A 23,731-nucleotide genomic window follows, 5' to 3' on the forward strand; every position below is an offset into this window, starting at 1 on the left:
CACCAGACACAGGTTACATTTGGAGCAGTGTCCAGCTGTGGAGCGGGGCTGTGCCGGCACTGGGCGGCCAGGATGGCTGCAGGGCTGCTCCAGTGGCTGCATTGCTGCTCCAGTGGCTGCATTGCTGCTGCCATGGCTGCAGGGCTGCTCCCGGTGTCCCGGTGTTCCTGCCCACAGGTCAGGAACAGGTGGCCGGGACATGGCCAAGACTGGGGACAAGGAGGTCTCCGTGCCCATGTGCTGTACTGTCCTCGACAGTGGCAAACCACTCTTTGCAAATGCCAGAGTTAGGCACGCGTTTGTTTAAACTGGGAGGGTGTGAGACCACGTTTATCTTCTCTAATAGTTTTGTTTGTCAGTAGGCAACAACTTAACCCTTCAGTTCAAGGGTTGCCTGTGTATGGCCCCCAAGAGGGACTTAATGCTTTCGGCCAGCATTCTGGTAAATCTGCGCTGGGGAAGTGCTGCCACCCCGTGTTTATCTCCTGAATAAATGTCTTCATACAGCGCCGCCCGAGCACATGTGGTGGTGGAAAGACAGTGCCTGTGATGAACATTAAAGAAAAAGCTGCCATTTATTCCTTTCAAGTGTGTCATTAACACAGTTTCTATCAAGTCAAGCCAGAGGTCTCTCCACTATTATTAATTATGCTAATGTGCTCTGTGTAAGTTGAGATAAACAGGTTTATGTGTACCTTCTGATCTCCCAAGGACTTAGCACATTAATCACTGGGCCTCGCTGGGTACCCACCTGGGTACATTTTGGCAGGAAAATATCTTAAGAACCACCTGCATCTTAAAGAATGAGTTGGCAAAGATTTCCCAGGGACCGCTTTCCTAGCTGCATATTGCTTCTCTTCCAAGGAATGTGGAATATGTGTGTGTCAGCCCCAGAAAGGTAAGCTGTTTGGAGCTCCAAGTCTTAATGTAGTAACACGATAACCAGCAGAAGCAAGTGAATTAAAAATTAATAAAACCAAATTAATAAACAATTAAATTAAAATAATTTATAATTAATTAAGAAATCAAGAAATGTATTTCATAACATGACATGAAAACAGAAAGTTAGTGCTCAACAAAAAGAAACACCTGCAGACAAAAGGAGCAGCTCTGCTCAGGTGATGACAATAACAACCATTAAAGGTTTGTTGGAGAGGAGAGGGGAGTGTGTGTGCCCAGCTGGCTGGCAGGAAGGTGAGGCTGGCCCGAGGCTTGGCAGTGTGTGCAGATGTGTGACAGGCTGTGACTCTGAGCCCTGCACTTCACACACGGGTCAGGCACCCCTAGGACAATTGGATTAATCTGCTAGTAAATGTGCAGGGTAGAAAAGGTGGAACTTTTGTGGCAACTTTGCTACCTCTTCAGCTTTTCTCATAAATGGATTTAAGCACATGAGGTTCATGGCTTCATTAAAAAAAAAAAAAAAAGCAAAACTGTGGATGCTACAGGATACAGACCATAACCCATTGGTTCAAATCTGTTGTGATTTGATGTTCTGAGCTTTCTCTTAAAGCATAACATACTAGTTAAGGCATTATTATAAGGCATTATTATGTCTTCTTTATCAAAGTATATGTGTGTTTGTGTGTGTGTGAGAGAGGCAAACACAGACAGATGGAAGATGGTGAGAGAGCCAGAGCATGCAAGAATGTGCATACACTAAACATGTTTACAGTAAATCAGTTAATCTGAAAATTTCCCCGTGGAGCTGGCAGCAGCAGAGCCAGGCTGCCTCAGTGCCCTAACGAGGACATGGCCCTGCCCTCCCCCAGATTGTTCTGGCAAGCTCTCCTTGGGCTTCCCAGCAAGTGGGGCAATGTGTGCCTCCCCTAACCCCTGATCACAGCGCTGGTAAACAACCAGCCACCACAGGCACACAGCTCTGTGCCTGGCTGCAGGGCTGCTGCTCTTAGGCACCACAAGCGACAAACAAAAAAAGCAACAAAACCTGTGATCTCCTGCAGAGAGAAATGTCTGGCTCCTGCCTCCCCTGGAAAACACTGATTGTTCTAAGTTTAGCGGTTCTTCTTGCAGGTAAGATGTTCTTGAATATGAGTAACAATTATTTAAATGGGGTGGTCTTGGAGAAATTAAGGACCTGCTTGGGAACCCGGCCCTGAACAGGTGCTCCCATTGCTGTTTCCAAGAAATCAATATTTGTACAGATTATTCAGATTTGAGCCCTGATCACCTCAGATATACAAGCTGGAACTCAGACTGTGGGATAGGATAGAACGACAGTTCCTCTGAAAAAGTGGTATTTGGGGTTTGTTCATGTGTCAGGAGGGACTATGATCTAACTAAGTACCTGCTTCTGCTTGTCTTTTAGATTTTACTGAAATCAGGGCTGCTGCTGATCGAAGTGAATGCAAAAGTGCAACCATAGATGATGTGAATGGGAGTCTCAAGGTAAGAGGCTGGCTGACCCAGGGTCTGTTCTGCACCCCCTCCTGTGCTGGTGGGCTCCTCCTGTGTCTGCCTGCTCTGGCTGGCCAAGCACAACTCGTGAATTGCTTTGGCAATGTACAAAGTACGTGCTGGGGAGGGGAGCCACACGCAAGAGCAGAAAAACATTAGTGTCATCTGACTTACCACAGCTTTGGTCCTGCTAGTGCTAGTCCAAAAAGTGTCCTTGTAGATATATTTTCCAGTTTGGCCCTGCTCCAGATGTATGAAGTGGCTTGAATATAAGCAGTATAGTGAGATAAATAACTGTAGCTACCTAGAAATACACGAGCTTCTTTATTTACATATGTTCACAGGTTAATTCTAAGGTTCCAAAGTCTTTCCTTTTCAACTTAGACTTTTTCTCCCCTATCTCCACAGAAATTTTCAGAATGCTTGCCTGAAATGATTGCCAAGGGTGAAAAAGCTTCAATCAATTCCCTGGCCTGGACACTGCAAGAAACTCTTGATCTGCTGCGTCCTGCTCAGGAGAAATGTGAGGCCCCTCCTGAACCAACCCTCCCCTTTGCTGGGCATTGAACAAAGTGGCAGAGGAGAAGCCCAAAGGAAACTTTTTCTACTACAGAATGAGCCAAGTGTCTGCATTTCTTTAGGGGAGGAGTGGCAAAATATAAAAGACTTCTCAGCAACGGGGAGCACAGGAACAGCACAGCAGCACAAAGAGGGGGTCCTGCTGTCCCTGCAGCCCAGGCACTGGTGCTGAGCAGTCACAGGGCCAGCAGGACCTGCTCTGCCCTCCAGCCACAGCCTCTCTGCTGCCTTGGAGCTGCCATGCCAGTCATATTTTTCCAAGAAATATTCGGGTAGTTTTGACCACAATAGCACTGAATGTCAGTGTTGTGAATGCCACAGTGAGCTGCCTCTAAAGTGTAACTGGGGCTGACCCTGCAGTCACAGTGACAAGTGAGGAGAAAATTCCGTGGGTGTGGCCAAAAAAAAGAAAGAAAAAAGTGGGGGGATGAAAAAGTTTTAAACAAGCAAAAATGCATGCTTTGATGGTGTCAGCTGGTGGAGACAGGTCAATGAATTTGCTTGGGAAGGGGAAGCTTTTATACCCACTTTCACTCTGATATACTGTTTTCTTACTCCTTTTTCTTTTTGTCCACCCAAAAGTTTGCAGGCAGCTGCCTCCATGCCCACGCCCAGTGCCCCCCAAAAACGGGGGACTGGTGTGTGTGACCATTGACAACACTCAGTACTGCAAACCCATGTGCAACCAGGTAACATTCCTGCCTTATATATGGCTGCATGTATTCCTTCCTTTACAAATGCATATTTGGTAAAGCCTAATTTTGCTTGCTGTACTTTTTTTCATATCCCTCAGGGCTGGGAGAGGTTGTAGTGTTTGTGTTTACCTGCCCTGTTTCTTCCCCTTACAGCTACCATGATGTACCCTAAGACGGTGTTTGTTTATTTTCTCCCCACCACTGTTTCCCAAGGGCTATGACTTCCAGTTCCTCAGGAGCAGCAGGCTGTATGAAATGTGTGGCAATGCCACGGGGTTTTCCTGGACCACACAGCTTGTCGGGGGAAAGGCACTGGCAGTCTGCAACCGTGAGTGCTTCTCAGATGTATCTGTTCATGGGGACACAAGGCTTCCTCTCCTTTGTTCAAAAATAGGAGGAAAGCAAAGTTTCTCTTTTTGTGCCAGCCTTGTCATGTGTGACATTGTGAGAGCCAGTGCTGAGCTGGCAAACTGATGAGCAAGAAAACACATTAGATTTAATACTCTCATGAAGGCACTGCTGTTTCATCTTGTGGTACCAAATATGGCATTTATGCAAATGTTTGTGGGAAGATGGACCTGTTTTTTAAAAAAAACAGTAAATTGGGATGACCCTAACACAAACCCCATGTTGCACAAGGGTTGTGTGACCCACTGGACAGACAGCAATAGGACATAAAAATGTTTATCTTGCAGCAATAGTTGAATAATCTCAGCAAATTGGCCAACACCTGTATGTACTCACAATAAAAGCCAGCAGCTGGGCCCCAGCCAGCAGTGCTGCCATCTTCATGGCAGCCCAAGGACAGTAAGACTGCTCCCATTGTGTCCATTGCTCAATCTGTGACCCAAAACAGGCTGTATGACTCTGTTATTATTGCCTTAATTTAAAAGTAAATGTTCATATAGATGCACAGAAATGCCACCCTACCTCTTCTATGCTTAATAGAAAATATTTTACTGTTAGCAATGCCTAGTTGCTAGAGCACTTGCTAGTTGTTTTCCAAGGCTTAATAAAAGAAAGAAATCATCTGGGCACTTTTATTCCAAGTTGGAGACTTTAGTTTAGAAAATTGGAATACCAGCACATGTTCAAAGATCAGGACGAAGCTAAGCTAAGAGAATTCAGCTGCTTATTTATTTATTTATTAACTTTTTGCCATCTTTGATTTTTTCCAGCCTCTGAGGTGGCCATCAGTGGAGCTAAATCTGCCTATTTCCCCAGCAACAGCAGCTGTGTGCACACGCTTGCCTTCCCTGAGGCTCAGGCAGAGCAGCTGAACATCTTCCTCCAGGAGATTGGCGAGCGCGGCATCGACGGCTCCCGCCGGGACCAGGGGGCTGACTGTGTCACCTGTGGTCACTAGCAGCAGCCTGAGCACAGCCCAGCCTCTGGCTGCACCTGGGCAGCACAAGCAGAGCAGTGAAATCACGGCCAGCACGTGTAAACACACAGCTTTTATTTTGCTAAAGGTCTGGAGATCATAGTCATGACCTTGGGGTACGGATGTATAGGGTGAATCTAATCCTGCAGCTCATGGCAGAGGTGTTTCAGAGAAAGGAGACCACTTTTATGGCTTTAATTTGTCTAGCTGGAATTAAATAAAATCTGCAGTATTTAATGGATGCCCTCCTATTGGCTTAACTTCTTCAGGCTCTTTGCAGATGATAACACTGATTGTTGTCAGAAATTGTCCTGTGTCAGGGGTCCTCTTTACTGAGAAAGGGCTGTCCTTCTACTCACTTTTACAGCTGCCAGTTAATCACTGTCATTGCTCTGATGACCATTAAATCTGTGTAAGTGGCAACAGTTCCTGGCTGTAGGGATATAATACTTTATCCACTTGCTTGCTTGACTGGGGCTTAGAAGAGCAGCAGAAAACCTTTCCATTGATCACCTGGCACTAAGTGAAAGTGAAGATCAAAGGCAGCTTAGCACTGGTGATCCAGCTTATTTGTGGAGCTGTAGCTCCCAAACAATGTGCATGTGATTTATTGTGAAATATAAACAAGAAATTTAGTTGCTGCTCGCTTGGTTTTCAGTGGAATCTGTGCTTGAGGTAATATTTTAATTTTCTTCTGTTGAGCAAACAGTGAAGCTGTAGATCTGAAGACAGACAGCTAATCTGTTTGTGTTTCCTTTCCCTTTTTAACCTTTTCCCTGTTTCTGTTGATCTCTCAGACACAGACAGCATAGTTTTGTGGTACATGATGTAAAATTGACCTTTACCTCATTAATCAGATAAATGATTCAGATATATATATTTACATACTTATATTTCAGGCTCAGAATCGAGTTAGTAGAAGCAAAAAAACCCATAAATAACCCCAGCTGCTTTAGGGCCCAGAAGCAGACAGTCATATGACAATGAGTGGAACAGATAATTACACCAGAAAAGGGATGAGTTGGCTGCTTATAAACCATGTGGCAATAAATTAAGTCATTGTGTTGGAGACAAAAGTGCTGTAGTCTCAAAGAAAAATAATGAGTTTTGAATCACTGGGTTTTGGTTCTATTTATTTATTTATTTATTTATGGCAAACAAACGATCCCTATCAAATGAAATTATAATGTTTTTCAGTCTTTCCAGCCAAATCATTATCAACCAATGCTCATGTAAAATAGCTGGAGTACTTTGCAGTATAATTCTTCTACTAGTGCTAAACCCCATTTTTCTCTCAATTTTGTTAATCTATTCTAGTGATTTTCCAAACCAACCAACAAAAGTCACTCATATTTTATTTCATGAGGAAATGAAGCCTGTAAACTAGCAGAAACTTTCATTTGTGGGTCATAAATCCTCATAGTGAGTGTCACACAGTGTGGAAGAATGAGGCTGCAAAGCTTTAATCATCATCTGTTATATTATATTAAGCAGGAGATTGGGTTGCTGGGGTGTTTTTCAAAAACTTGCAGAGAAGTTTTGTTCTATTCCCAGCACCTGAGTTCTTATTTATTTATATAAGACAGGGAGTTGACTCAATAAGCCAATATGACACAGTTAAAAACTAAAGTAAATTTAATCGTGTTATTTCCCAGAGTACATTTGCATAATTTCATTCATGTAAATGGTTGCTGTGTGTTTGCATTATCTTCTTGTTGGTGTCTGGCCTGTCTGAGCATAGGACCATTCCTCATGCTCCTGCTCTGCTCCCAGGATGGGGTTTGTTCTGGCACTATGGGGCTGAGGAGAGAGAAAAATTCATACAGAAGGAAAGAATTTAAGAACATTTTAAACCATTAACTTTCCAGATCAAACAACAGAAGCAGGGGAGGCTTATTTCTTTAAACAATATCCGAAAAGTTTATTTTTATTTTTTTTAGGTTTTGCAGTACAACCAGACTAAACCACTGCCTCCCCAGAGTATCCTGCATGCTTTGGATAAATCCACCTGCAAAAGTGTCAGTCAGCTAAAGGCCTCGGTAATATTTACAGTGTGACTGTAGAGAGGGAATAGAGTGCTGCATTATCCTTACTTCTCTTTCAGTCCATTATAACACAAGAGAAGAGCCCAGCCCAGGAACTGAGCCAAGAGCAGCAATTCCAGCCCAGCCAAACCACGGAAGGCAAAGCGCGGAGAGCTGCAGCTCACGGCGACACAATCACACACACCCTCTTCTCACAGCAACCTAGCAGCAGGCAGACCCACTGCCTTTGGGTGAGTCACAGGTAGTGAGAGTGACCCTGGGAGGTGCTCTGAGTGTGAGCCATCCCTCCAGGGCACCGGTGGGAGCAGGGCTGGCTCACACGGAGCCCTGCAGCGAGATCTGCGGCGCACGCTTCATCCTCCAGACCACCACCGCGGCCGGGGGCAGCAGCATCAGCACACTCATGACCAGCACTGCAGCAAAAATGACCAGCAGGATTTCCCACGGGGCCAGGATTGTTTCCACCATCGTTTCCTCCATGTCAAGAGTCTGAAGCTGTAGAGCAAAAGATATGCTGTGTTATTTACTTGCAAACAGGAATTATGTCTGAATAGATGTGCTTGTTTCAGCCAGCATAGGGGTGTCAGCCTCTTTGGCCTATTCCTTTCTCAGCCCAAAAAATAAACCCATTTCCTGTCCTGCAGACCCCAGCAGAGCTCCTGCTCCTTCTCTCTGTGTGCCCTCAGGAGCCTCTATAGAGCATCAGCCTGTCTTTCCCCCTTGGCTCAGCTGCAGCTGTTGATGCTGGTGTAGGGAGCCTATCCACCCTAAAGCACTGTTCCTAACCCTTGGGTAAGCCTTTCTCTTTAAACTTTTGATTTTTAAGGACCTCATTACATGAAATGATTGCTACACTGACATGTATCAAAGCTAAAGCTGAAAAGAAAAGGATATGACAGAAAGGAGAACTGGAAACTGAACTGCCATCAGAATGCATATTTTATCTTTTTCCATGTATAAGGCTTTAGAAAGAGCAGGGTGCTTAGGAAGGAGTTAATTGGTGTTGATTCTGCTAAGTGTTAACAGGTGTGTCCTAGGGAATGCAGTGTTCAGCGCAATGCCTGCCACAGGACCCACACACCTGCAAATCATCAGGATGGCAAGTCCTGCTCCTGGGCCCACACACCTGAAAGCTGTACAGTGAATAAATGAGGTGCCAGGGCCCGAGCAGGTTTTTTTTCCTCCCCAGTCCCTTTTGCCAGTAGTGAGGAGCATTTCTGAGGGGCTGCAGCGCTGCCTTTACTGTGGGAATTGGGACTACAGCTCACCAGAGGAGGTCTCAGGTTTGTCCAAGCATGTGCTTTACTGTGTTTTTACTGTGTTGTTACTAAATCTTCACCTTTATGTGAAGGTGGAGATGGAAACTGGGTTGATAGAGTATTTATGTCTAAGCAGAGTAGAAAATTTGAATAATTTCCAGCAATTGTGTACATGACAGTGTTAAAATTGTCATTAGCTCATTTCCTTTTCTTTGGTTTGTAAAGAGAGTGTGCATTACCAGTGCATGTCGAGTAACAAATCTTGGTGGATTCAGGCCATGGTATCCTTAAGGAAACCTAGCTATCCATCAGCAGAGTCCTGATGGAGATGTCCTTGGCTGCTGCATTGTGTTCTAGTTGGATTAATTTTAAATCTTACAAGCACAGAGGATGCAGCTGGAGCTCCCCTAGCTCAGGCCTGGAGCACTCAGCTGCTCTCTTCTTACCAGTGAAGCCACATACCTGTGGCAGGAGGGTGGCTGGAGCTGGAATGCTGCCAGGCTCATTCCCTGAAGTGGGCTGTGCTCTGTGTCTGTTTTCTACAGAGCAGCTGCTTGATTTTGTGTGTGTTTATGTGCTCTGACCTCTGGCCCTGCTGGTGTGGGCTGTGCTGCACAGCTGTGTGATATTCTCACCTTTCCTGTGGCAGCCTTGGGTGTTATTCCTCTCTTCCCACTGGCTGTTGGGTGAGGATAGGTGGCTTAGTTTTAGCACAGTGGACAGGATATTTTCCTAGTGAAATCACAATTCTATCCTTTAACTCTCCAGAGAAAACAAGTATAGACTTATTATATAGTTCTTGAAGTGAAGTTGGTATTCTTCACTAACGTCATAAATTTAATACAAGCTAAAGTAGACCCTGTAAAAATGCATCCTAGATTGTGGACTGTTTCACTGCTCCCCCTATCATTGCAAAGATTCACTTTTCAATTGCAATACTTTAAGATCATGGCACACAACTCTTACAGAGGACAGAACAAGCAGGAAACAAAATACCTTCTCTTTAGTGCTCTTAGCTGATGTACTGTGTGCTGGCTTGCAGCCTGCTGCAATAGAGAAAAGCCAGAAAATTCTGTTCAACTGCTTGAATTGAAGCCTTACCTTTTGATTATTAGGAGAAAGAGCAAAACCACATATTGATTATTAGGAAAAAGAGCAAAACCACATATAGAGAGACAGTGACTTACTCTGTCTTGCTGCTGTGTTGCTGCAGGATGCAGCTGAGACAGCTGCCTTGGGGCCTCTGCAAGGAATTCACCCCAGCCCTTGCCACCATCTGAAACTATTGAAGAGGGCTTTTCCTGCCTGCTCTATTGGATGTAAACTGTGCTAGGTTAAAAAGACAGTTCCTTTTCTCTGCTAATCTTGTTTCCCCCGCCCCCTCAAAGTTACACATGAATATTTTGATTTTAGAGAACTACCAGTAGGAAAACCTTACAAAACCGCTGACATATTTATCCCACTACTGCATCTGGGAGGGGGGAATTGCACTTCCTCAATGTCCAATGAAGACAAATGCAGAAGATAGCAAAAAAAAAAAAAAAAAAAAAAAAGGCTTATTTGCAGTCTACAGAAATGGTGTGAAGGTTCAAGACAGCCCTCTGAATCTTACAGTAACTTCAGTTATGGTAACTTGAGAAGTTCCCTTCAGCAAGATGTTTGTGGGAGGTGGTGGCCTCCCAGTCTGTAACTTGCTCTCACTTGAGGTTTCTTTGAAAATGTATTGCATGGAGCTAAAAGAGGAACTCGTGTCTGAATTAGCATGTATTTATATAATTTATTGGCCTCCAAACTACAGAATTATTGGCTAGCATATAATAATTTTTACTCTGTGCCTGGAAAGTCACAGACCTAGTACTACTGGCTGAACTCTGAGTACAGAAAAACAAGTTTTAAAAACTTTGACAGCCCATTAAATTTGTAAATGCAGCCACCAAATGGCAGAAGGGATTGAAGTCTGTAATGTCTGTTTTATATCAGTGAATATTTATATTTTCTTTTGTTTCTAGGAAGATATTCTGATTAGTAGCTAGAGCACTTAATGTCAGTCAAAGGCTTGTCTTTGTGAAATCAAGTGACAGGGCTCTGTCACTTACTTTGGTGAAGATGAATACAGTCAGATTGGATAAAAACAAAATCAGTAGTAAAAAACAATATAAAATTTGTATAGAATACAAAACAATCTATCTGAAATATTAAAGATTATTAGTGATATATTTATACAATTTTTAATTGTATAAAAATTGTAACTAGATTCTGCTGTAAATGATATCAGATAAAACCACATGGACTATATTGAAATTCCAGAATCTTCTACAAACAGGTGTAGAAGATGGGTGTTTATGTGGGATGAGGTGTATTGTCTGCACCTGAGAGCTGCTCAGTCACACACACAGGATGGGCTCCCGGTGGCTTTAGCACTTCCCACGCTGCAGGGGTGTGACCACTCTTCTCCAAGGCACACACTTATTCTAAAGGAAGAACAAGCTGAAAGGGGTAAACCAACAACAACAACGAACTTGTTCTGCTTCATTTTCCACTCAGTCAGTGATATAAATATTTGCCCTTCAAGTGGGGAAAACAAGTGCTCCTGGGTGCTTGTTCTGGGAGTGAGCTGCCAGCTTCCTGTTAACACTCCAGGATCACCAGCCGTGGCTGCTTTCTGGAGAGGTCACGGCTGCTGCAGCCTGCCTGCTGACCCTGTGCCACTGCACGAGGGTGAATTATTCCTCTGCCACCTCCCCGACTGTGGGCTACAAGCAGAATTAGCAAATGGTAGCAACAGGAACAATTCTCAGGCCTGGATATCTGGCACAGTGATGAACTCGGGAAGAGGGTGATGATGGAGACATAACTACACTGCAAGTTAAAATTAGAACTCCTGTAAGAACCAGAAATCAAATAATGAGTTTGGTACCTTAGAGAAAAGGCTGCATTTCAAACATGTAAAACCTTAGAAAGATCTTATAATGCTGCTTTGGTCTCTAGAGGGCCAAGCCATTCAAACCTAGAGTGTCTGAAAACATTCAGAATCATTAAAATACTAACAGAAATTTCACTGAATTTGTTTGTTATAAATATCTCCCTATACAAGTAACTAAAATATTAATTAAAATACTTCAGTATTCATTATTTAAAATGTTTCAGCCTTTATAAGGCATGAAGCAGATTAGTCTGACTATTTTTAAGTAAAATCTGTATGTATTTGTCTTTCAATGAGTAAAGACACTGCAGGATACAAATCAAGCTTAAAATCTCTTAATGTGAAAATTGGGTGCAGAAATTAAATGTATGAAACGTGGGGGAAGATTTTTAAAACAAAAATTATGATGAAGACACACTATTTAATAGACAAAACTAGCATAGCAAACTATTGTGATTAAGCTGATCAAGCCCTTAGTTTCACTTCACTTCCAAAAGTAATTGTAATGAGGTGACTACACTAAAAGTTAAAAATGCAAGAGGAGTTTCTCAGTTGCTATTTAAATAATATTTTTCTGGACATATAAATTCAGATTTTTGTATTTTGTCTAAAAAGATGCTTTTGTGCTCTCATAGATAACACATTGTGGCATATATCTGTTAGGTTTCTGATTCTTGAATGTGTAGCAGTGAGGAGATACCTACATCTGCATCACAGACATATTCTGTCCTGAAATATTTAGATTTTAAACACTTTTGAATAAATTTATACAAGGTAGAGGTGTGCTAACTGTAATAGGAGAATAAAGATTGCCTTATGCAGTCTACTTACAGACGTAATTCTAACCATTTAGCAAACTATTTTCCACCTGAAATTAATTATGTGGCTAGGAACTCTATATTCTTCAACTCTTCCCTGCTGACAACCTATTACCGGAATTAGAAATAATTTCGTTTTTCCCCTTATTTTTTTATAGAAAGGCATCGAAGCAGTTGAATTTGTGTTGAATATTTTTCGCTTTCTCAGCCTGACTACCTGCAAGTAGGCATGTGGATATCTTCTGTGCCCCCCTACCTGCTCAGTGCCCCCGGGGTGAGCTGCGGGGCTGCAGTGCCTCTCCCTGGGTGCCCATCCTGCGCTGCCAGGGCGGCTCTTCCACCTGGGGCAGGGCAGGCTCAGAGCCCCAGGTGAGCCTGCAGCCTGCTCCGGCCCTTGTTTGCACAGCGTGCCTCCACCACCTCCCACTCGTGCTCTTAAAGTGGCACCAGCCTTCCCGAGGAAGCTGCTCTGCCCTGAACACAGACTGCTCAGGAGCAGCAGAACAGCAGCTGGCTCCTCAGAACAACAGCTGGCTCCTCAGCCCTGCACGGCTGCTGCAGGGACAGCCACTGACTCAGCCACTGCATGGAACAATCAGAGCCCCTTTTTCACCAGAAAACCACTTGGGCTCTCCTTGTAAATCATCTTATTTACTCACGATTGAGTAATCTTATTAAGTAACTAATTCTAGCTGATTATTGTGAACAACTTCAGAGTATGAAGGCTGATGCCCCTAAATTTATTCACACACCAAACTCTTCCACCTATGTACGTTCAACAGCCCACTTGCTACTTGACAGCTTAGCTTCACTGCAGTATTTGAAAAGCCACAGCTGCAGTATCTGTTATATAGAGTGCACGTAAATCCTCTTCAGAGGCTTTGCTAAGCCAGCTCTGGCTCTCTCCGTGCTGCTGTGGAGGTGGCACTACACAGTCCCAGAGAAGTGGCCCTGCTGCCTGAACACACTGCTGCATCTGGCTCTTGCCAGGAGAAGATGTGAAGGCCAAACTGCAGCCTGCCTTAAAAATCGAACAAAGAAGTCTGTGGAGGGATCTGTGGTGGAGTGGATACATCCAGAGGGCTGTACAGAGCTTCAGATTGCAAGGATGTCCCTTTAGACCCCAAAGCCACACAACCAGCAATAGGTTTTTCAGTTTCTTACAAAGCAGAAAAAAATATTAACTAGGGTATTTTCACGCAAAATAAGAGCTGTTAATAATTTGTCACATGATGGATATTTTTATAGATTCAAAATTATTTTTTAACAATTCTTGTCAGGGGGATGGGTGGAATAATTTAATAGTGTTTTCCACTATACAAGGCAGAATGTTTCCCCGCAGAACTTGACAAGTAACTTCCACATCTCTCAGTATTTGACAATAATATTTCATCTTGCTAAAATCAAATTCCTTGCTAAGTTGCTTTCTCAGAAACCTGTTTATCCTGTTTTTTTACTAACTCTTCAGATTAATACAATTTTAACTTTACTAATACCACCACTAGGATTAAGTAGCCCTACAATCAAAAGTGGGAAAGTGCATGCCATTGACTGAAAATTGAACATCACAGAGTTTGGCTTGTCAGCATGCTGGGTGGTCCAGAATATATCCACAAGTACTAGTAAATATAAGTCCAATAGTGGCAGTTTTAAAAAGCACAACTGATATTTAGAGTTAGGATAGGGTAGATTAATCTTTTAAAATAAGCTCAGAAATGTTTCAGAAAACAGCTCTTGAAAGAAATGCTTGCTAGCCTTGGGAAATCCCATCTTTCTACAAATCAGAGGATGCTGTACAGCCGTCTCATTTAGATTTAGGAAATTAATTTGGTGCCCAAAGGCTGAGCCAATCTGCCTTTCAGGCCAAGACTGCTGTTTCCAGACCTGCCTGCTGTCAGCAGGGTTGTTGAAGGTGGCAGCTTCAGGCAGAGTGACAAACATTTGATTTGAGGTTCTGTGTCCTCATCCTAGTACCTACTGAAGGTAGCTGCTTTCCGTGACACACACCTGCAAATAGCTTTAATTCTGAGATAACTCTGTGACCCCCTGGAGATTAGCAGGATAGAATAAAAAACTTACCATGGCTTTAAATGTTTGGTGATGGTGGGCTGTGTGTCCAGCTTCATTCTCAGGCTGATGTTAATCACTGTAAATTTCTTGAACTTTACTGGAATGTGATGAGTGGAAAATTACTATGAGATGATGCTTGTGGTCCTGTTTCCTTGTGCTCATGGCAGAGTTAATTTCACAATAGGAGTCATGCAAGGCTGAAGACTGGGCAGGTGAGCTGATGGGGGCAGGCGGATACTGGTGAGCTGTAAAGTGTTTGTGATAAAAATAGAGCTTGAAAGTGAAACAGAGCCATACAGACTCCTGAGTCCTCATTGCCCCTCTACATACCTGTTTCCATTGGGTTAACAGAGGAGTCTGTCTAGACCTTATATGATATAGGATTCAGTAGTTTATATTTTGGCTGTGCTGTCCAGGAATAAGGCATTTGTTAACAGTTTGTAGATCTCCTTACTTGCCAAACAGAGACATGGATAAAAAGGACTTTGCTCACAAGAGTTTTATCTTTGCATATGTTGAGATAACTTTATAGCTCTTGGAGACAGGGTCCTATTTGTGTGCATTGTGATGAAGGATTTAAATACTGCTGGAGTGAATAATTGAGTCTACCTGTGGAGGTGGACCACCTGCAGGCTGCTCAAGCAGAAAGTGTCTTGGTTTGACACCAACATTGTTGCATTGATTTTCCTAATACCTAAAAGACAAGCAGGTTAGTTTGCAGAGAATAACAGCAAGAATGATTCACAGGCCCTGCCATCAAGCAGAGGGCTGAAAGAAGGCCAGGAAGACCCATTCCTTGTCACAGAGCAGGTGGTGAGACCACGTGCCCTAAATAATCCTGTAACTGAATTTAAGCCAGCGCAGGAATGTTGTGCATGGCAAGGTTGCTGCTCTGGAATGGCAGTGGTTTGCACAGCTACAAAGCTCCAAGAGCCTCTTTGCTGCCCCCCAGGTTCACATGAGCTGTGAGCACACCTCCCCTCCCCTGTTACCTTCCCTACTTTGGCTGTTCTGTCTCCCTGTCTTGCAGAGGGTGACGGGAGCTGATCTGTCTCTAGAGCTGCACGTGTCCTTGCTCAGGTTTCTGTGACCCAGCTGGGACTAACACAGTGTGAATGAGTGTGGCTCACAGTCAGGAATTTGGCTTTATGGAGGCATCCCCAGATGCTCAGCCAGCCTTTGCACCATGTCATGGAGCTGATGGAGAGCTTTCATTGCCTCATGTTGAAGTCAACTGCCCTGGAGAAAGGAAAAATCCAAATCAGACATCTCTGAAGGTGCAGCTATACTGCACAGATGTGAATCTAAACTTGGGGAATCCTCACCTTTAGTAGGCAAACAGACTCTAACAAGAAAGCCAAGAAAGATTTCTATTAATCCTTTAGCTTAAACTAGATGGTGGGGACTGAGCAGCTTCTGCAAGGAGTGCTCAGTGACTTGGCATCCTCCAGCCTTGGCCCTGGGGGAATCCCAGTGAGGGTCTGACAAGCACATTTGTGGTGCCCAAAATTAGTTGTATCTGGATATCACAACAATATAGCCTAAAAAAATTTGCCATGTCATGGCTCTGTTGATTTTCCCTAAATCACATAGGCCCAGTAATTTTCCTGTTGTCTCCCATGTGTTTTCATCCACACGCATCCCATGTGACAGGGGACCTTGTTCTTCTTGTGCTCCTTGAGTCAGAAAAGGGATTAGGAATTGCTGAACAGGTGGCTTCTGTTCACCACTTTTGAGGTGCATGAAGGCTAAAGACCTGCTGTCTCTGAAGTTTTCCAGTGGGGAATGCAAGGAGGGTGGCTCTGTGCCACCCCAGCTGCACTGCTCGTGTCTTCTTTCAGGGCACCTCTTGGGGGTGAGGGTGGCAAAAGCACCGTGGGCTGAGCAGAGAGTCTGTCTGGGGAGTTTTGGTGAGGGAAACTCACAAAAAGGGATCAAAATACACACGAAGTTGAGGTTCATGGGTAAAGGAGTACTGGAAGATCTTGTGACTGCAAGTCACTTTAGATATGCAGCCAAGAACTCTAATTTTTGGTTTTGTAATAAATCAGCAGGCTAACAGCAGTAGGAACCCATAGACAACAACAATATTAAGACGCTCAGTGGGCAATGATTAGCAAACAGACAAAATGGCCTCTGCTTTCATTATACAGTTTCCTCTTTATGGCTGACATTTGTTTAAAATACAAATCAGACTGGGAAAGAGTGTATTTTATTTTTTCATGCTGCATTATCTAAGTTCACTAGCTACAAAGGAAGACATGAGTGATAGGGAAGCATATTCCAGAGAGCAGCAAGGGAAGCACTAAAACTGGCAGACAATAAGGTGATTCTTGTTACACTTTTTGTCATTCCAAGTGCCATCAGTGTACATCTCCACACATTCCTCCTCCCCTTTGCCAGAAGGTTCATTTGAATACCAGTTAGTGTAGCTCAGCTGAGCACCGTTCAGGAGCTGGAATCTTCCTGGAATAAGGGATTGTTTTATGCCCAGGTAGGCGTAGGTGTTAAAATATTTCACAAAGTACAGAATGGCATCGTTCTCGCCGGGGCTCGTTGGAGTGGCAATAGAGCCTCCAGCCTCTTTACATTTTTCCACTGTAGCATCAAAATCAGCTCTTTTTCCACTGGTAGCAAAGATTTTTCCTCCAGACTCTGTTATCATCTTGTTCAAGCGAAGGACTGCAAGAGGAGGGAAAAGCTGTTGAACGAGTGCATTGTTGTGTGTTCACTTTGCTGTCAATTTTAAATCCTGCTATTTTGCTCCATAATTTTAGATTAAACCCAGGGAAAGGTAAAGGAAAGGAGAACTTGAAATCAAAGACATTTGAAAATGGGGAGTGGGGAAAAGGGAAGAACCACACAGATGATAAAACAGGAGAATCACATAAGAATTTGGAGGAGGAAAGGAAATGAGGAATCCTTTTTGTAAAAAAAGTGTATGATTTTCTTTGAGAGTCTCTGTAAGACTCTGAGGTGGTTTGCAGTATACCAATGTTCTTGAGTGAGTGGAATCTTAGATTTGATCTGGTCATGATTGTCTTAGCATGTTTTTAGTGTTGTTTGTCCACTGGGGGCACAAGGTGTGCATGGAGCAGCTCTGCACAGGCAGGGATTTTCATCTGCCACATTCCTGCCTTGCTTGCACTCATACTCCAGAGCTGTTACCCAGGTGTCTCCCACTAGTTATGAAAATCTAATTCCCATTCCCCCATCCCCATTTGAAAGTTTTCACTCATTGATATACCAATAAAGAAGACATAAAAGGAATGCAATAAAAATGCAGACAATTCTGCCTTTTTCCTAAGAAGTATTTTTTTCCCACCTGGTCTATCCCCACTAACCCAGTAGCAGCAGAAAGTAAAGGCGGATAAAATACCTCCTTCCAGTCTGGAAATCCGATATTCTAACTGATGGATAGGGTCCCCATGTTCATTACCAGCCAGAGGAGTGAGATCTGTGAACAAAACCAGCTATCAGGCACTTTGCTTTACAGTGTCAGTCTTGGCTTTCAAATAAAGCAGAGCTCATCATATGAAATTATTATGAACTTTTGAAGTGTTTGTTTGACAAGTTTTAGTTTACTGCTGTGTTTTAAACAGGTGATGTCTTTACACATTAATCTTTGTAAGGATAGGGGATAAGTTCCTGGAAGTCACCTTCAGAGCAGGGATGTTTATGGAAAACTGGAACTGGAAAACTGAGATAGTTTTCTCTCTAAGTGATTGATCCAGTCCAGGCAAAAGTCTGGCACTTGTGCAATAGGTTTAGCTGATTTTTTTACTGTGTCCAGAGACTGAATCCTTGATAGAATCCTTCAGGCTGTTCAAGCACTTGATTACAGCTACAACCTAGGATTCAGCAACAAGTTTCTTGTGCTATGGAAAATTCTAAGCTTTTCTCTGTGAGTTGAACCGCTGCATCATTAAATAGAGATTTAAGCATCTTACTTCATATAAGGAAATTAATATTAAGTTCTGATTGTTTTATTGCAAGTAGATCACACATCACATTATGGTAGTTAGCACTGAGTTTTCAAAGCATAAAAATAGAACACAACCGATAAAAATTCAGATAACTTCACGTACCTGGTATTTGTTGTTCATCTTCATTGCTGCTCCTATCTCCAAAAAAAGGCTTGAAAGGGAACCGTGGAAGAAATCCTGCAAGTTTACCTTGAGCACAGAATGCGAGCAGGAAAAAAGCTACTGCTAAGATTTTGTGCAGCTGTGGAGACAGCATCATTTAAAGCTAAATGTAAACCAGGCTGGTTTTGCGTCCGGAGTAGAGTCCTAAATAAAAAAAAAAGAATGTTTTAGAATTTTTCTGAGCATGAAGTCTTACATTTGCCTGCAGTGACACGAACATCATTCATGTAGTTGCAAAATTATCTTATTTCAGACAATTAAAATATTTTCCCAAAAGACAGTCTGCTAAGTGTACAAAAGTCTACAGAGCAAAAGCCCAAAACATCCCTGCAAAGCTCTTTCCTGTACATCAGATGCCATTATATGCCATTTTCCCCCATGTAAAATGTGACAGTTTCATTTACAGGAGAGCAATAGACACATGGCTGCTTTAGCAAGAGAATGTTTAAAATAAAGTGGGACATGCTTTTTTTAATTGGTTTAAGAGCAAAACAACTGTTAATACTTATTCTTCTATTGCAGCATCCATTTTTTAACATCGCTTCACCTCAGGTGACGTGGTCTATAAAAAGAGGTGAAATTATTAATAAAAATGTTGATACACACATTGAAATTGGAAAGTTTTGTGATACAGAGTAATAAATTCAACATAGTTTAAGCAGCAACCTATCTAAAGATGTTCAACTTACCTAGCAGCTCCAGTGTGAATTAAGAAAGACTCATTAAATGGTCCAATTTATAGGGCATGTAACTTGAGATTCATCTTCTTATCTACAGAGAGCACAAAGAATATATCATATGATATGAATTGGCATATAAATGGAAATTGAATGAACTTTAGCTTGAATGATAGGGGGAATGTTTTCTTCAAGAGGTAAACATACTTAAAACATGAGGGGAAAGTATTTGAAGGTACTTTTGTAACTTGTAGAAACACTTTCACACATTTTAAAACAGCAACCCTGGAACAGAACAAATTTCTCAATTCATATTTGAAATACCTAAGGTTTCCACAGAGTGGGTGTGCAAATGTCACAGAATATTAGCCATAACAAGTTCACCTGAAATATAATACTCACCAGGAACACTACCTTCATTTTTGTTAGACTGAGGATTTATCAGTGATAATGACTCAAGTCTCATAACTGAACAGAATCTCACAATTGTAGCAGCAAAGGCAAATGACAGTGGTGCATCTGCAGCACTTGTAGAGGAGACAGCTAGAGAGACACATGCTGAAATAACTTAGAATACTCCAGGGGAAGTTTATGTGTCAAAAAGAGCAGTTTTCTCCAGTGGAGCAAGGACCTTTTAGTGGTGGAAAAAAGCTGCTTTATGCCAGAAGCCCAAGATGAGGAGCATCACTGAAACAGAAATGGCCTTGCCAGGTATTTTACACTGTTCCCAGCTGTGTGCAGTGAAGACTTTAAGGAAAGGTGTTTGTATCTGTGTTCCAGTTCAACCAAGTCAGATGTGGCCACATCATGCTTGTGGTGTCAGGCCAGCATCCTGATGTTGCAGCAAGGCCGACAGCTGGGGAATGAAGTCTTTGAGACTGGAAGGAGAATGTCAGCAGTATCTGTATTAGTCTAACCCATGCTACCGGGTCTAAGCAAGGCTGGATCACCTCCATGGGCTCTGTGCACCCATGCCTGCACTTCCACACTCACCTCAACCTCTGATGTGTGCCTCAACACCCTTGTCCTTGGTGGTGTGCCCACAGGTGCTGGATTAAATCCTGCTGCATTGTTTAGTGAGTGGCCTTGAGTGCGCCAGTCCTGTGAAAAACAAACAGGCAGTGCCCAGTTGTATGCACATTGACAGAAGAGGGCTGTTTCAAATTTGCACCAGTTGCCTTTGTTTCAAGTTTCTTGTCAAATTTCAAGTTTCTTAGCTTTTGAGTGTTTGATGTAATGCTTTCAACATTCTTCTGGCAGAGATTTTTTAATTTTTGGGAAAAAGCCCCACCAAAATCAAACAGAGAACATGAGACAAGCCAGTTCCTGGGTTCTAGATGAGCCCTGGAAAAGGTTACTGGCAGACCCTGGCCCTTTGCATCCATGGTGAGAACAGCTTGAACATTCAATTGCACCTGGAAGAAACCACAAGTTAGGCAAGTACAAGAAGAAGAGGAGGTTTGGCCTGCAGTTGTGGGTTTCACATGATGATTCAGGGCCTGGGAAACCAGGGGGGACAAAAAGTTTCTTGTGATAGACTCCTGAGGAAAAACTGATGTAGATTGGATAAACTGTAAACCTTTCTTGTCTTGATTTTCATCAGCATATTAATAAGATAGTGCAAGTTAAATAGATATTTAAACACACCTTCACTTCTAATATGCTTGTTTATGATTGCCTAATAGACTATTTTATATAACTACCATAGCTTGTAAACTATTTTCTGATCTTTCCTTGAACCACATATCACAGAGGCCTCGCAAGACTTGAGGACACAGATCTGATAAAGAACAAACTATTTTTTGAGTATTGAGGTGACTTTTCTTCAGTTTCCACATCAATCAGTAAGAGGTTTCCTAGTTTCAGTGGCAGTGAAGCTAATGATGGCTATTCTGAGCAGGTTGTGTTGTGCAGTGTACGTAGGCAAAGGCAAAACCTGCTACGGACAGAGGCTGGTCAGTGCTGCTTTCTTGGCTGCTCTGAGAAACACAGACAGAGTTGAATGGCTGTGTGCTCCTTCCATAAAACTGTTTGTTAGCCTTGCCTTGGCATACTTAGTTTCCTGAAAGTTTTTTCTTCCATAGTGCTATTCACAGGCAACCTTAAAAATTATTTTCTTATTCTCTGTTTGTATTTATATGCCCCCCAACCCTAGCAATATTTTCTGTTTAAGTTGATTTTGTTCTGTTCTGCTGTTGTTTCCACTCTGCCTTGTTTCCTCCTTGTCTTGTGTTTTCTGCATTTCAGAATAATTGTCAGACTGTGCCCAGCAACTCTTTTCTGCCTGGAATAGCAGGAAGAGCTCAGAGCATGGGGATACATGAGGTCCCATTTCTCAGAGCAGGGCTAAGGCTATTTTTGCTGAGCACTAAAAGCAATTCAGCAACATGTAGACACTTGGGATAGCATACTCCAACAGGCATTTTTAAAAATTAAATGATGAGCAGCATTTTAGAGCAGAAAGTCTTCATTTTACCTGTGATCAGTGCACATGAATGCTACTGCCATCTTGCCCCATGGCCTTAGGTGAAGGATGCAAGAGGAGGGCTCTGGATGTCTCTGATATGTCACTTGGTGCAGCTCAGCTGAGAAAAAACACAGAAGCTGTATAGCCAATAGAAAGCAAGACAATATCTCATTTCTTTAATGGTCAAACAGTTCCCATTGCCACAGCCTGCTCAAGGGTTAAGGTACCTTTGCTCTGCAGTGTTGGTCAGCTCCTGAGCCACAAGGGCAGAGATGGGTGAAGCTTCATTCCAGGTTTCACTTGGCATCACAGCTGGGTTACAACCCTTGGGGCAGAGTCTGCCAAACCCTGCTTTCCTAACAGGCACTTCAAAAAAACATCCCAGTCCTCTTATCATTTTTTAAAGGTGCTACTGTAATTTCCAAGAATCCTGTCTCTATTGTGTTTTGAATTCAGCTGTGTTTGTGTAGCTGTTGGCTAACAGGATTTTATAAAAGTGTGCTTCAGCTTCCGATAACGAAAGATCACTTGCAACCTGATACTCTGAGGTACAGCTCACAATTTATACAAGATAAGGGAGCCCTGCCAGCCTGTGTCACATCCTGCCAGTTAGGGTCACAAAAGGTTGAATTGGAACTCAGTTTTCTCAAGAACCATGGGGTTTTTAAATTAAGTTTCTACAAAAATAAGAAAAATTTGTGTTTGCTGTAATCAATGGTAAATTTCTTCACGTGTGGTAGGGATTGATGGGGGCTGGTGTGAGCTTCTCTGAGTGGTACTCTTCTAGTTACATTACACCATTATAAAAGAGGATATCACTCTAGACCAGAGAAAATTCTGAAATAAATATCCATAATTTTTTTGGCCTAAGTCTTGCTGTTAAACATATCTTATTAACCATATTCAATTTCTCTTATGTGAGCCAGGATCCACTCGCCTCAAAAGGGTTGGAATTTTTGCCATCTTTTTACTTGTACTAGGATCTTAATTCTTGAAAACGGCTTCTATAGCATGTGGGGAGTAACTAATTTTCTGATTTAAAGATCTTACTTTACATTGCACTTCTGCAGCCAATTATTATAGATGAAAAAAAAAATACTAACCTGGATTTTTCCTGGTCTGGTCATTATACATATGGAATTACTATTGCACTTTTAAGGAAAGATTTTATCTTTTTTTTTAATATTACCACAGAAGAACACAGCAAAAATGTATTTTGTTTCTTCATGTGCCCAACCTCCCTGTCCATTAAAAAAAAATAAATTAATACATAAATGGAGAATTCAGATCTTTCACAAAAAAGTAGACTGAAATGCTGGTGTTTCAAATAGCATTGAGGGTGTAAATTGATAGAGTTATACACCAAGACACCCGAAACCAGCCATATTAAAATTAAAAAAAAATAATTTCTGGATACTTTTTTCTCTGTGGAACTGTAAAGAATAATCAAGAGACATCAAGTGTGAACCATAAAGAGGAATGTACTGCCTAGCAGTTCTCTGGCTGGATCTGAGGACCTTTTATTTTTCAGCAGCATGTATGTGTTTGATTTGGGTTTTTTCCTCCATTTTTCAATAATAATGGCTCAAGCAAAAGAAATTGGGCTTTTAGACCTAGCTTAGATATTTTGCTTATTGATGTAATGAGTACTAGCTTGTGACTGGAAAATAACAATCTTATTTTTCTTAACTGGATGAAAAACACCCTGTTGTCTTGAAGTATAAATCAGTTTAGATATAGATGTTATGTGGTGTTAAAACATTTGTAAAACATTTTTACATATTAGGAGTCTTTACAAGAGATCTCTACAGTCATTTTGCAAACCCAAATGTGGTAGAAATATTTTTTTTATTAACTAAAGGAATAGGATGCCACAAAACTAGTTGGAGAAATATGTAAATGAATATAATTTTTCCTGTTCAGAGAGTAAAAGATGATGTTAATAGGGATTTTTGGGGGGAAGGCTTTGGTGACTTTTTGTGACAGGTAAACACTTTGCTCTAACAAAGAAACTACACAGTTAGACTCAAAAATTGTTAATAAGGTTTGCTTATTAAAATACTAATATTTAACAGGTAGTTTTAAGTAAACCTTCAAACCTTTCCAGCAGATTTAGTGTAGCTGGTCAGATCTAAACCCAGGAAAATGAATATGAATAGATACAAATTTAGCCTTATTTTTTTTCTCAATGTAACCATGACAACTCTAACCATTGGTACAGGGTTAGAGTTGTCATGGCTCTATTCCC

At 42.2% G+C, this 23,731-nt stretch overlaps 2 protein-coding genes across 3 annotated transcripts; one reads left to right on the forward strand and one right to left on the reverse strand.

The window, feature by feature from the left end:
- The first annotated feature begins 1,156 nt into the window (after nucleotides 1-1,156).
- Nucleotides 1,157-6,257, forward strand: LOC135306410 (uncharacterized). Its single transcript, XM_064430287.1, has 7 exons — nucleotides 1,157-1,194; nucleotides 1,965-2,034; nucleotides 2,330-2,409; nucleotides 2,827-2,941; nucleotides 3,580-3,686; nucleotides 3,906-4,020; nucleotides 4,871-6,257. Exons 2-7 carry the CDS (start codon nucleotides 1,971-1,973, stop codon nucleotides 5,056-5,058), a joined length of 669 nt encoding a protein of 222 aa, XP_064286357.1. The 5' UTR covers nucleotides 1,157-1,194; nucleotides 1,965-1,970; the 3' UTR covers nucleotides 5,059-6,257.
- Nucleotides 6,258-15,095: 8,838 nt separating this feature from the next.
- On the reverse strand, nucleotides 15,096-22,240 carry LOC135305855 (pulmonary surfactant-associated protein A-like). Of its 2 annotated transcripts, XM_064429478.1 has the most exons (8): nucleotides 21,711-22,240; nucleotides 21,493-21,601; nucleotides 20,010-20,117; nucleotides 19,029-19,110; nucleotides 18,280-18,483; nucleotides 17,571-17,648; nucleotides 16,612-16,873; nucleotides 15,096-15,430 (listed from the first exon to the last, which is right to left on the reverse strand). In XM_064429478.1, exons 5-8 carry the CDS (start codon nucleotides 18,434-18,436, stop codon nucleotides 15,403-15,405), a joined length of 525 nt encoding a protein of 174 aa, XP_064285548.1. In that variant the 5' UTR covers nucleotides 18,437-18,483; nucleotides 19,029-19,110; nucleotides 20,010-20,117; nucleotides 21,493-21,601; nucleotides 21,711-22,240; the 3' UTR covers nucleotides 15,096-15,402. The 2 variants fall into 2 exon arrangements, with proteins under 2 accessions (XP_064285548.1, XP_064285547.1); XM_064429477.1 differs by lacking the exon at nucleotides 15,096-15,430 and having other exon boundaries at nucleotides 16,382-16,873.
- Nucleotides 22,241-23,731: the final 1,491 nt, after the last annotated feature.

This window comes from Passer domesticus, chromosome 8, assembly GCF_036417665.1.
Source record: "Passer domesticus isolate bPasDom1 chromosome 8, bPasDom1.hap1, whole genome shotgun sequence".
In the NCBI taxonomy this organism is placed as follows: domain Eukaryota; kingdom Metazoa; phylum Chordata; class Aves; order Passeriformes; family Passeridae; genus Passer; species Passer domesticus.